Genomic DNA, 14,556 nt, shown 5'->3' with positions numbered 1-14,556 from the left:
ATTGTGTTCCTGTTGGCTGCCAGACGGGGCTGTGGGTAATGACAGGGCGTCCTGCACTGACATCAGGCCTCGCTGGCTGGTGTGTGCGGTGCGCTCTTATCCGCGGCGGCGCTGCTGGGACTGCTGAGTGCGCACATCTCCTCTCTTATATCAGTCAGTACTTTGCTATAAACCAGGAATGAAACCTATTTAACCAATTCATGAACAAGCAGTCATTGCTGAAATCCCATCTCGTGTTACCGTTCCGGAGCCACTGACTCAGCAGTGCTGAAATATTGCCAAAGCCCGACTCCACAAATTCCTAAAAGTGGCCATTTGTGGCGCATATTAATGAGACGCAGCGTTGTGAGCTTCAGTGTTACCAACCCCTCCCTTCCCTAATTACTGACACATATGAATTATACAGGTCTTGTGGCTAGTTAGATGAAGTTTATGCACTGTTAAGTAGCCCCAGAACCTGCATGACGTAGATGCGTCTGTATGTAAATGGATGTTTTGGCAGCCCTGGTGAGGTGGGCAGTTATGCAGCTGCTTTGGTATTGGGCCAATCGAACACACGACCTGTTGAATTTAAGAGAACCTGTAAGAAAATAAAAGCCCTTGAGGTTACTTACCTCAGGAGGGAGGAGCCTCTGGATCCTGATGAGTCTTCCCCTTCCTCCTGTGCAGCCCCGATCCAGCGCTAGGACCTAGAGACAACAGCAAATGGCAATGTTTACCTTTTGGATCCAGCGCAGGCGCAGTACCATCTTCCCCCACAGGTGGCCGCCAGAGAGATACGTAGACAGCACACTTCCTCTTGCATAGACTGGCCGCGACTGGAGGACGTTACGGGACCCGGTACTGGAGCTGCAGGTCGGCAGAGGACGGCGGCGTGGGAGCGATCCGTGCACATGAGGCTGGAGGAAGCCCCAGGTATGTATAAAACTTTTTTTCCCCCGTCTCTGATGTCCTTTAAGCAATACCAGTTGCCTGGCAGCCCTGCTGATCCTCTGCCTCTAATACGTTTAGCCATAGACCCTGAACAAGCATGCAGCAGATCAGGTGCTCTGACTGAAGTGTGACAGGATTAGCTGCATGCTTGTTTCTGGTGTGATTCAGACACTACTGCAGCCAAAGAGATCAGCAGGGCTGCCAGGCAACTGGTATTGTTTAACAGGAAATAAATATGGCAGCCTCTATATCTCTCTCACTTCAGGTGTCCTTTAAAGGAAATCTTAATTTTAAATAAAAAATCAGTTTACCTTACCCAGAGCTCCTTGCAGCCCCCTGGAGTCATCCTGTGCTCATGACTTCTGTCCCTCCAGCAAACAGCGGCGACCCCCGCAAAGCTAGCCAGCCACACGCCTCCTCATCGCCTCCCGCGGCCAGGGGAGTTCTGCGTGTGCGGAGTACGCAAAAATTGCTACTACAGGCGTCGCGGGCACAGGATGACTCTAGGGGACTGCAAGAAGCTCCAGGTAAGGTAGACTGATTTTTATTTAGATTTTAGAAACCCTTTAACCACTTGAGGACCACAGTCTTTTCGCCCCTTAAGGACCAGAGCCTTTTTCTCCATTCAGACCACTGCAGCTTTCACGGTTTAATGCTCGGTCATACAACCTACCACCTAAATGAATTTTACCTCCTTTTCTTGTCACTAATACAGCTTTCTTTTGATGCTATTTGATTGCTCCTGTGAGTTTTACTTTTTATTATATTCATCAAAAAAGACATGAATTTTGGCAAAAAAATGATTTTTTTAACTTTCTGTGCTGACATTTTTCAAATAAAGTAAAATTTCTGTATACATGCAGCGCGAAAAATGTGGACAAACATGTTTTTGATTAAAAAAAAACCCATTCAGTGTATATTTATTGGTTTGGGTAAAAGTTATAGCGTTTACAAACTATGGTGCCAAAAGTGAATTTTCCCATTTTCAAGCATCTCTGACTTTTCTGCGCACCTGTCAGGTTTCATGAGGGGCTAAAATTCCAGGATAGTACAAATACCCCCCAAATGACCCCATTTTGGAAAGAAGCAATCCCAAAGTATTCAGTGAGAGGCATGGTGAGTTCATAGAAGATTTTATTTTTTGTCACAAGTTAGCGGAAAATGACACTTTCTGACAAAAAAAAGAAAAAAAAAAAGTTTCCATTTCTTCTAACTTGCAACAAAAAAAAATGAAATCTGCCACGGACTCACTATGCTCCTCTCTGAATACCTTGAAGTGTCTACTTTCCAAAATGGGGTCATTTGTGGGGTGTGTTCACTGTCCTGGCATTTTGGGGGGTGCCTAATTGTAAGCACCCCTGTAAAGCCTAAAGATGCTCATTGGACTTTTGGCCCCTTAGCGCAGTTAGGCTGCAAAAAAGTGCCACACATGTGGTATTGCCGTACTCAGGAGAAGTAGTATAATGTGTTTTGGGGTGTATTTTTACACATACCCATGCTGGGTGGGAGAAATATCTCCATAAATGACAATTGTTTTATTTTTTTTTACACACAATTGTCTATTTATAGAGATATTTCTGCCACTCAGCATGGGTATGTGGAAAAATACACCCCAAAACACATTATACTACTTCTCCTGAGTACGGCGATACCACATGTGTGGCACTTTTTTGCACCCTAACTGCGCTAAGGGGCCCAAAGTTCAATGAGTACCTTTAGGATTTCACAGGTCATTTTGAGAAATTTCGTTTCAAGACTACTCCTCGCGGTTTAGGGCCCCTAAAATGCCAGGACAGTATAGGAATCCCACAAATTACCCCATTTTAGAAAGAAGACACCCCAAGGTATTCCGTTAGGAGTATGGTGAGTTCATAGAAGATTTTTTTTTTTTTTGTCACAAGTTAGCGGAAATTGATTTTAATTGTTTTTTTTCACAAAGTGTCATTTTCCGCTAACTTATGACAAAAAATAAAATCTTCTATGAACTCACCATACTCCTAACGGAATACCTTGGGGTGTCTTCTTTCTAAAATGGGGTCATTTGTGGGGTTCCTATACTGCCCTGGCATTTTAGGGGCCCTAAACCGTGAGGAGTAGTCTTGAAACCAAATGTCGCAAAATGACCTGTGAAATCCTAAAGGTACTCATTGGACTTTGGGCCTCTTAGCGCACTTAGGGTGCAAAAAAGTGCCACACATGTGGTACCGCCGTACTCAGGAGAAGTAGTATAATGTGTTTTGGGGTGTATTTTTACACATACCCATGCTGGGTGGGAGAAATATCTCTGTAAATGACAATTGTTTGATTTTTTTTTACACACAATTGTCCTTTTACAGAGAGATTTCTCCCACCCAGCATGGGTATGTGTGAAAATACACCCCAAAACACAATATACTACTTCTTCTGAGTACGGCGATACCACATGTGTGACACTTTTTTGCAACCTAGGTGCGCTAAGGGGCCTAACGTCCTATTCACAGGTCATTTTGAGGCCTTTGGATTCTAGACTACTGCTCACGGTTTAGGGCCCCTTAAATGCCAGGGCAGTATAGGAACCCCACAAGTGACCCCATTTTAGAAAGAAGACACCCCAAGGTATTCCGTTAGGTGTATGATGAGTTCATAGAAGATTTTTTTTTTGTCACAAGTTAGCGGAAAATGACACTTTGTGAAAAAAAAAACAATACATATCAATTTCCGCTAACTTGTGACAAAAAATAAAATCTTCTATGAACTCATCATACACCTAACAGAATACCTTGGGGTGTCTTCTTTCTAAAATGGGGTCACTTGTGGGGTTCCTATACTGCCCTGGCATTTTACGGGCCCAAAACTGTGAGTAGTCTGGAAACCAAATTTCTCAAAATGACTGATCAGGGGTATAAGCATCTGCAAATTTTGATGACAGGTGGTCTATGAGGGGGCAAATTTTGTGGAACCGGTCATAAGCAGGGTGGCCTCTTAGATGACAGGATGTTTTGGGCCTGATCTGATGGATAGGAGTGCTAGGGGGTGACAGGAGGTGATTGATGGGTGTCTCAGGGGGCGGTTAGAGGGGAAAATAGATGCAATCAATGCACTGGGGAGGTGATCGGAAGGGGGTCTGAGGGGGACCTGAGGGTTTGGCCGAGTGATCAGGAGCCCACACGGGGCAAATTAGGGCCTGATCTGATGGGTAGGTGTGCTAGGGGGTGACAGGAGGTGATTGATGGGTGTCTCAAGGTGTGATTAGAGGGGGGAAATAGATGCAAGCAATGCACTAGCGAGGTGATCAGGGCTGGGGTCTGAGGACGTTCTGAGGTGTGGGCGGGTGATTGGGTGCCCGCAAGGGGCAGATTAGGGTCTAATCTGATGGGTAACCGTGACAGGTGGTGATAGGGGGTGATTGATGGGTAATTAGTGGGTGTTTAGAGGAGAGAAGAGATGTAAACACTGCACTTGGGAGGTGATCTGATGTCGGATCTGCGGGCGATCTATTGGTGTGGGTGGGTGATCAGATTGCCCGCAAGGGGCAGGTTAGGGGCTGATTGATGGGTGGCAGTGACAGGGGGTGATTGATGGGTGGCAGTGACAGGGGGTGATTGATAGGTGATTGACAGGTGATCAGTGGGTTATTACAGGGAATAACAGATGTAAATATTGCACTGGCGAATTGATAAAGGGGGGTCTGAGGGCAATCTGAGCGTGTGGGCGGGTGATTGGGTGCCCGCAAGGGGTAGATTAGGGTCTAATCTGATGGGTAACAGTGACAGGTGGTGATAGGGGGTAATTGATAGGTGATTGATGGGTAATTAGTGGGTGTTTAGAGGAGAGAATAGATGTAAACAATGGATTTGGGAGGTGATCTGATGTCGGATCTGCGGGCGATCTATTGGTGTGGGTGGGTGATCAGATTGCCCGCAAGGGGCAGGTTAGGGGCTGATTGATGGGTGGCAGTGACAGGGGGTGATTGATGGGTGGCAGTGACAGGGGGTGATTGATAGGTGATTGACAGGTGATCAGTGGGTTATTACAGGGAATAACAGGTGATTGACAGGTGATCAGTGGGTTATTACAGGGAATAACAGATGTAAATATTGCACTGGCGAATTGATAAAGGGGGGTCTGAGGGCAATCTGAGCGTGTGGGCGGGTGATTGGGTGCCCGCAAGGGGTAGATTAGGGTCTAATCTGATGGGTAACAGTGACAGGTGGTGATTGATAGGTGATTGATGGGTAATTAGTGGGTGTTTAGAGGAGAGAATAGATGTAAACCATGGATTTGGGAGGTGATCTGATGTCGGATCTGCGGGCGATCTATTGGTGTGGGTGGGTGATCAGATTGCCCGCAAGGGGCAGGTTAGGGGCTGATTGATGGGTGGCAGTGACAGGGGGTGATTGATGGGTGGCAGTGACAGGGGGTGATTGATAGGTGATTGACAGGTGATCAGTGGGTTATTACAGGGAATAACAGATGTAAATATTGCACTGGCGAATTGATAAAGGGGGGTCTGAGGACAATCTGAGCGTGTGGGCGGGTGATTGGGTGCCCGCAAGGGGTAGATTAGGGTCTAATCTGATGGGTAACAGTGACAGGTGGTGATAGGGGGTGATTGATAGGTGATTGATGGGTAATTAGTGGGTGTTTAGAGGAGAGAATAGATGTAAACAATGGATTTGGGAGGTGATCTGATGTCGGATCTGCGGGCGATCTATTGGTGTGGGTGGGTGATCAGATTGCCCGCAAGGGGCAGGTTAGGGGCTGATTGATGGGTAGCAGAGACAGGGGGTGATTGACTGGTGATTGACTGGTGATTGACGGGTGATTGACAGGTGATTGACAGGTGATCAGGGGGGATAGATGCATACAGTACACGGGGGGAGGGGTCTGGGGGGGGGGTCTGGGGAGAATCTGAGGGGTGGGGGGGTGATCAGGAGGGGGCAGTGGGCAGGGGGGGGGGATAAAAAAAAAAATAGCGTTGACAGATAGTGACAGGGAGTGATTGATGGGTGATTAGGGGGGTGACTGGGTGCAAACAGTGGTCTGGGGGGTGGGCAGGGGGGGGTCTGAGGGGTGCTGTGGGCGATCAGGGGGCAGGGGGAGGGAAATCAGTGTGCTTGGGTGCAGACTAGGGTGGCTGCAGCCTGCCCTGGTGGTCCCTCGGACACTGGGACCACCAGGGCAGGAGGCAGCCAGTATAATAGGCTTTGTATACATTACAAAGCCTATTATACAATGTAAGTGCGGCGATCCGGGTGCTAGTAACCCGCCGGCGCTTCCGAACGGCCGGCGGGTTACTACGAGCGGTGGGCGGAGCCAGTCCCCGGCGGCTGATCGCGTCACGAATGACGCGATCGCCGCATAACCACTCCCGCAGCCGCCCCCGCCGATGGGCGTATTGCGGTCGTTTGGGCCCGGACTTTGCCGCCGCCCATCGGCTGGGGGCGGTCGTGAAGTGGTTAAACTGGATCCGAGATAAAGTTTTACTCATTGCGTAATTGTGTTCCTTTCATATAGCTTATAGGACATTCCTCAAGCCAAATACTTTTTTGTTTTAATACTCTAATTACCTAAAAACTAAACAAGCCTTGCCCACAGCGCCTTTTGTGCCTTGGCACTGTAGCAAGGGCTTATGGGAGCTCAGTCTGGACAGGAGGAGGAGGTTACTAGCCATTGATTTCAGAGGCAGAGGGGAGGAGGGAGGAGGAGAGGGGACTGAATTTACACACAGGCAAGCTGATAGCATCTCCAGCCCTCAGCCTGTGACAATGTGACAAACAAACAAAACAAACACAGAACATTTATATCGCGCTTTTCTCCTGGCGGACTCAAAGCGCCAGAGCTGCAGCCACTAGGACCTCCTACTGCTGGCTTACTAAACGGGCAGAGCCGAGATACGAACTCAGGTCTCCTGTGTCAGAGGCAGAGCCATTAACCATTACACTATCCAGCCACTACGAGGGCAGCCAAACAGAACATGGCTGCCCTCGTTTTATCACAGGAATTAATAATCATATATCATAGCGGCGGTTGGATTGTGTAATGGATAAGGGCTCTGCCTCTGACACAGGAGACCTGGGTTCGAATCTCGGCTCTGCCTGTTCATTAAGCCAGCACCTATTCAGTAGGAGACCTTGGGCAAATCTCCCTAACACTGCTACTGCCTATAGAGCGCATCCTAGTGGCTGCAGCTGTGGTGCTTTGTTTCAAGTTGCATACAATTTGTATGAAATTTTCATGGAATCTAGAATTCTGAGCATCTTATTGGCCGTTTCTGATCTGTGGGTTGCACGGAATGCAATTCGCAGATCTAGGAAGGTCTGGCATGTTACCGATGGACTTTTCCTTTCAAAGTGTTTACCGTCTACTATATAGATTTTGTAAAATTGTACAATCAAGATTGTATTAATAGTGGGCACCTTTATGCCTTTTGGATAACCCAATATGTTAGCAGAGGTAGAATCACCTGTAATGCAGGTTTGCGGTGAGTAGTGAGGTCACATGAATGTTTTTGTGGCGTTTATATATACAGGGTGGCTTTTTGCTGATACGGAGAGGCCGGATATGATGTTGGTTTGGTGTAGTAATTCTTGTTTTTGTCCTCAGAACTTCGAGGTGAAAGCAGATGACCTATTACCGATAGAGGAGCTCGGCCGAGGGGCCTACGGGGTGGTGGAGAAAATGCGCCACGTGCCCAGCGAGCAGATCATGGCCGTGAAGGTAGGTGGCTCTGAGCAATGATGGCAGAACTCTCATGATCAGACAGGAAGACTACTCCCGTGGCAGTATATATACGTCCCGCGGGAGTACGCTTCCTGTCTTAGGGGCGTAGATTATTGTCTCTGGCTTTAGATGCGTGGTGCGCACACACCTGTGCTCACCCCCGTGACCGACAGTTACAGGAGAGATTGGGAGTATTCTTCCATTCACCAATCCAAGTGCCGAACTCATAAAGAATCTCTGCTGTAACGAACAGCAGACAAAATGCATTAGTCATTGGGAACCTGTTTAAAAAAAAAAAAAATGCCACATACTTCTCTAAGGGGAGGCTCTCGGTCCTATAGAGCCTCCCTGCTCCTCCCCTGGTCCTCATTGCAGCGCTGGCTCCCCCGTAGCAGTATTCAAACAATTTGGTCAAATACTGCTGCCTTTGGGAGGCCCCCCTCCAAAAAAAATGAATTCCAAAAAAAACAAAACCTTAACTTTTTGTTACAGTATAGAAAGCTGTGATTCAACTTTCTATACCTAACAGTGCCATCTAGTGGACAAATATATTCGTGCCCTTCAATATTATTTTTTTTGTCCACAAAACAAAAAAAATCCAACGTATATAAATAAAAACCCTATAAACCCCTTTCTGTCCCCACATTTACTATAATAAAAACTTGTTACAAAAAAAGCCAAAGGGACAGCATGCATTTATTATGTTGGGGACTTTTTAAATGTGTATGCCATGAGGGTATATTATTTTTTATTTATTTTATTTTATTTTTTGCAAATAAGGGATTGTAATTATAAAAAAATTTCCAAATAAAATATTGTCGACATATTTTGTACTAGGGACAACATTTAAATGTTGTAATAACCAGGGCAAATAAAATGCGTGGGTTTTATTTACAGTCGCATATTTTATTTAAAAACTGTCATCTGAAAACTTTGAAATAATGGATATTTTTTTTTCGATTAAAATGCATTTAAAATAATTGTTAGTGAATAGTACCACCCAAATAAAGCCCAATTTGTGTTGAATTTTTTTTTTATTTCAATGCGATAAGTAGTGATAAAGTTATTGGCGAATGAAAGGGAGGAGCACAGAATGGTGAAAATTGCGTTGGTCCATAAGGGGATAAACCCCTTGGTGATGAAGTGGTTAAACAGATATAGTTTTTCTTCACATGTGCAGTTATCACTAAATAGTTATAACTATTAGAACTATAGTTAAACATAAGAATTATTAACTATTTAGTCAGTGTCTGCCCATTGTAAAATCTTTCCTTTCCCTGATTTATATTCTGAAATTTACACCAGATGGTGTCATCTTTACTGCTGTCATATGCATCACTGTGGAATGGTTTTCACCCTCTGTGAAGTGAGTAGGGACATCACGTGATCTCCCAGAGTGCTCTGGGGCAGAAGGCTGCGTGACATCCTAGCCTAGGCTAAACATTGAGGGGAAGGTGGGGTTACATACCAAACTATAGCAATATATTGATACAGGAAGTCTCTGATGCTGAAAACAAAATAATTGGAATAGAAATGGGAATCCTGAACAATTTATTACTTTCTATTATGTGCTCTTTTGGTTCCTCTTTAAAGGGAACCTGAGATGGTGAATTAGCAATAATATATACATACCTGAGGCTTCCTCCAGCCCCCTCAGGCCTGATCACTGCCACAGCGTCCACCTCTCCCTCTCCGTTTGGCCCGAATTGGCCCTGGAAAGTTTTCTGGTTCGGGGCCAACTGAAAATGGTTGGCCTGGCAACGCACACACTCCCATCGCAACCACGTTGCCTGGAGCGTTCTGCGCCTGCACGGTACTACTGCACAGGCGCAAAACGCTTCCGGCGACAGGAGCGAGACAGGGGAGCGCTTCTGGCCGGATTGCGCATGTGCCATCGGGCCCCGAGTGATGGATTTTCCAGGGCCAGTTGCGGGCAAGCTGAGAGGGAGAAGAAGACTCTGTGGCAGCGGTCAGGTGGAAGGGGGCTGGAGGAAGCCCCAGGTATGTATATTTTATTGCAGAGGTCCCATTTCAGGTACACTTTAAGGCTAGTCATTTTTTTAAAGGGTCTCTAGCAGACCGCCCTGCAGTGTTTGGGCACACGGCATAAAAAGCCTCTCGCTGGTATTTCGGCAGAGCTGACGTTCCTCTTCTCTCCACAGCGTATCAGGGCCACCGTGAACAGCCAAGAGCAGAAGAGACTGCTGATGGACCTGGACATCTCCATGCGGACGGTCGATTGTCACTTCACTGTTACGTTCTACGGAGCTTTATTCAGAGAGGTATGGCTCGCCCACTCCTGCTTTCCCAAAAAGTCCAAGTATGTTCTGGAATCTGGCTTTACATTTTGGATATATTGGGGGACTGGGAGAGCCCTTCTGATTGTATAGCTGTGTCCTCATTTTAGGGGTTCCACTGATCTCCTGTTTCTACTGCCGCCATGGAAGGTAATTTGTACAAGACTGGCTGCCATGGGAGGTAGTTTGCTCATTCTGGACAAAAGTCTGTAAACATAACACAGAATCTGACTCTTCTCTGCTTCCTTAAAAGGGAACTACAGCCTGGAAAAACGTACAATAAAATACTCTTTATCATCCGTAGTTATCCTATTTGTTCCACAGTAATGTCATCTGTGTAATTATCACAAGTCCCCCCAGCTCAGCATTGTTACAAACTATTATTACATGGATAGAATATATCTTCAAATTCATTCCAATCTTTTTGATAAGGAAAATTCTGCCTCCTCTTCTTCAGCTGCCCCAGTCACTGAATACTGCAGGAAAAGAACTCTGTGCTGTGCTTACATAGTCTTATCAACTGAAATTCGTGTTCTTTAAAGACCAATCTGTGGAGCTTGGACAGTGGCAGTTATAAGCTTTCATATGTCATTGGTAATCTTCCCAGCAAAGTGAAACACAGTCTATAAATCATTTTAGTAACTGTCCTTACATATTTGTATGTTATGGCTAAGAGCACAGACATGGTGCACAGACAAAAGATTTGACACAGTTTCGAGTGTCCCCTTAAAGCGGAATATAACCCTGCATTTCAACTTTGCTCTAAAACATTATTTACAGCATATTATATGCAACCAGCATTTTTTTTTTTACTAGACCAGCATTGGAAGGGTTACACACAGAGCTTTAAAGTTCCGTGGAAAGAACTGCTCCACACAGCCGAAGTTTAGATAGATACATTTAAGTAAACAGAATGTAACAAGTGAGGAATGTTACACACTCTTTGGCTGTCCTTCAGCTCCTGCACAGTCAGAGAGAGTGAGTCACATTCCACACTTGTTACATTCTGTTTACTTAAAGGAATACTGTAGGGGGGTCGGGGGAAACTGAGTTGAACTTACCCGGGGCTTCTAATGGTCCCCCGCAGACATTCTGTGCCTGCGCAGCCACTCACCGATGGCTTGGCCCTGCCTCCGGTTCACTTCTGGAATTTCAGACTTTAAAGTCTGAAAACCACTGCACCTGCTTTACCGTGTCCTCGCTCCCACTGACGTCACCAAGAGAGTACTGCGCAGGTGCAGACCGAACTGGGCCTGCGCAGTATGCTCCTGGTGACATCAGAGGGATTGTGGACAATCGGAGGCGGGGCCGGAGCATTGGGGAGTGGCTACGCGGGCACAGGATGTCTGCGGGGGACCATTAGAAGCACCGGGTAAGTTCAACTCATTTCCCCCCGACCCCCCCAGTATTCCTTTAAATGTATCTATCTAAACTTCGGCTTCGGGGAGCATTTCTCTCCACGGAACTTTAAAGCTCTGTGTGTAACCCTTCCAATGCTGGTCTAGTAAAAGAAAAATGCTGGTTGCATATAATATGCTGTAAATAATGTTTTAGAGCAAAATTGAAATGCAGGGTTATATTCCGCTTTAATTAATGATAGGCAGTGTTTATTTGGAGAAGGAGGCTGGACTCGACTTTGGAGGAGGTGGGGTTTGGCTGTGAAAGAGGCGGGCTCAGCTGATACATAGTTGGGGAATGGGCTAAATTGACCAGAAGTGGAACTTTACTAAATGCAACTTTATGACTGAAATATAGATTGAGTTTCCCCATATAAAGTCTTTTCTCTCCCTGATTTACATTTTTAAATTTATCAGAGATGCCAGCATCTTTACTGCAGGCAATGTGAATCCCTGTGGAATTTTTTTTCCTCTGTGTAATGAGCAGGAACATTACCTGATCTCCCACAGTGCTCTGGGGGAGATGGCTGCATAACACCATAGCCTAGGCTATGACATCACTGGGAGGGCGGAGCTACATACCAATATGCAGCAATATATAGATATAGGAAGTGTTTCTTCTACTGACACCAGAATAATTTCTGTAAAAGTGAGGATCCTGAATAATGTACTGCATTCTACTATATGCCACTACAGGGCCTCTTCAAGAATGAAACACTTGCGAAGAACTTTTTAGTTAGAACCCTTTCTGGTTTTTTATTACTTTCTACGTTCCAGTTTGGTGATTACCCCTCGCTTGCTTGTGGCTGTCATCACTGAGCAGGGCAATGAGAGGAATCTCTTCACTGGAATTACAGACAGACACCCCCCAAGCAGATAGTGCCAGTGGCAGCATGTATGAATGGGGCGCCCCGTATGGCCTCCCTCTACTGACTGTAGTGATAGTAAACCTCCCTCTGTGTTTCCTGCTGTACACTCCACCCCTGCAGCTTCCTCTTCTATGTCTCTGTCTTGCAGGGTGACGTCTGGATCTGTATGGAGCTCATGGACACATCACTGGACAAATTCTACAAGCACGTCATAGACAAAGGCCTAACAATCCCCGAAGATATATTGGGCAAAATAGCCGTTTCTGTAAGTGCCAGAATGTGTGGGGCGCCGCGTGCTTATCATCCAATAACCGTTTCTGTGTGGTCAGCTGACTGATGTCCCTCCGGTCACATGATCAGGCCAGGACCTGCTAATGGGGTCACATGATCAGGCCAGGACTTGCTAATGGGGTCACATGATCAGGCCAGGACTTGCTAATGGGTTCACATGATCAGGCCAGGACTTGCTAATGGGTTCACATGATCAGGCCAGGACTTGCTAATGTGGTCACATGATCAGGCCAGGACTTGCTAATGGGGTCACATGATCAGGCCAGGACTTGCTAATGGGTTCACATGATCAGGCCAGGACTTGCTAATGGGGTCACATGATCAGGCCAGGACTTGCTAATGGATTCACATGATCAGGCCAGGACTTGCTAATGGGGTCGCATGGTCAGGCCAGGACTTGCTAATGGGTTCACATGATCAGGCCAGGACTTGCTAATGTGGTCACATGATCAGGCCAGGACTTGCTAATGGGGTCGCATGGTCAGGCCAGGACTTGCTAATGGGTTCACATGATCAGGCCAGGACTTGCTAATGGGTTCACATGATCAGGCCAGGACTTGCTAATGGGTTCACATGATCAGGCCAGGACTTGCTAATGGGGTCACATGATCAGGCCAGGACTTGCTAATGGGTTCACATGATCAGGCCAGGACTTGCTAATGGGGTCGCATGGTCAGGCCAGGACTTACTAATGGGTTCACATGATCAGGCCAGGACTTGCTAATGTGGTCACATGATCAGGCCAGGACTTGCTAATGGGGTCACATGATCAGGCCAGGACTTGCTAATGTGGTCACATGATCAGGCCAGGACCTGCTAATGGGATCACATGATCAGGCCAGGACCTGCTAATGGGGTCACATGATCAGGCCAGGACTTGCTAATGGGGTCACATGATCAGGCCAGGACTTGCTAATGGGTTCACATGATCAGGCCAGGACTTGCTAATGTGGTCACATGATCAGGCCAGGACTTGCTAATGGGGTCACATGATCAGGCCAGGACTTGCTAATGGGTTCACATGATCAGGCCAGGACTTGCTAATGGGGTCACATGATCAGGCCAGGACTTGCTAATGGGTTCACATGATCAGGCCAGGACTTGCTAATGGGGTCGCATGGTCAGGCCAGGACTTGCTAATGGGTTCACATGATCAGGCCAGGACTTGCTAATGAGGTCACATGATCAGGCCAGGACTTGCTAATGGGTTCACATGATCAGGCCAGGACTTGCTAATGGGTTCACATGATCAGGCCAGGACTTGCTAATGAGGTCACATGATCAGGCCAGGACTTGCTAATGGGTTCACATGATCAGGCCAGGACTTGCTAATGGGGTCGCATGATCAGGCCAGGACTTGCTAATGGGGTCGCATGATCAGGCCAGGACTTGCTAATGGGTTCACATGATCAGGCCAGGACTTGCTAATGGGGTCACATGATCAGGCCAGGACTTGCTAATGGGGTCACATGATCAGGCCAGGACTTGCTAATGGGGTCACATGATCAGGCCAGGACTTGCTAATGGGGTCACATGATCAGGCCAGGACTTGCTAATGGGGTCACATGATCAGGCCTGGACTTGCTAATGGGTTCACATGATCAGGCCAGGACTTGCTAATGTGGTCACATGATCAGGCCAGGACCTGCTAATGGGGTCACATGATCAGGCCAGGACCTGCTAATGGGGTCACATGATCAGGCCAGGACTTGCTAATGGGGTCACATGATCAGGCCAGGACTTGCTAATGGGGTCACATAATCAGGCCAGGATTTGCTAATGTGGTCACATGATCAGGCCAGGACCTGCTAATGGGGTCACATGATCAGGCCAGGACCTGCTAATGGGGTCACATGATCAGGCCAGGACCTGCTAATGGGGTCACATGATCAGGCCAGGACTTGCTAATGGGGTCACATAATCAGGCCAGGACTTGTTGCTAATGGGGGTCACATGATCAGGCCAGGACTTGCTAATGGGGTTATATGATCAGGTGACAGTTTAATATAGGATAATTGAGGACTGATCGTAGGATGCTGTTGTGACAGCTGATGATTGGCTAGCATT

The 14,556-nt window shown here is 46.9% G+C and overlaps 1 protein-coding gene across 2 annotated transcripts in view; it reads left to right on the top strand.

The window, feature by feature from the left end:
- Positions 1-14,556, top strand: part of MAP2K6 (mitogen-activated protein kinase kinase 6) — a 115,801-nt gene that overhangs the window by 69,686 nt on the left and 31,559 nt on the right. For both annotated transcript variants that reach the window (XM_068264365.1, XM_068264364.1), the window contains 3 exons: positions 7,519-7,632; positions 9,798-9,917; positions 12,347-12,463. In XM_068264365.1, coding sequence (XP_068120466.1) covers positions 7,519-7,632; positions 9,798-9,917; positions 12,347-12,463 — 351 coding nt within the window. The remainder of the gene's footprint in view (positions 1-7,518; positions 7,633-9,797; positions 9,918-12,346; positions 12,464-14,556) is intronic.

This window comes from Hyperolius riggenbachi, chromosome 12 (genome assembly GCF_040937935.1).
Source record: "Hyperolius riggenbachi isolate aHypRig1 chromosome 12, aHypRig1.pri, whole genome shotgun sequence".
In the NCBI taxonomy this organism is placed as follows: Eukaryota; Metazoa; Chordata; class Amphibia; order Anura; family Hyperoliidae; genus Hyperolius; species Hyperolius riggenbachi.
The sequence above is the reverse complement of the archived record's forward strand: the minus strand, read 5'-3'. Positions and strand labels throughout refer to the sequence as shown.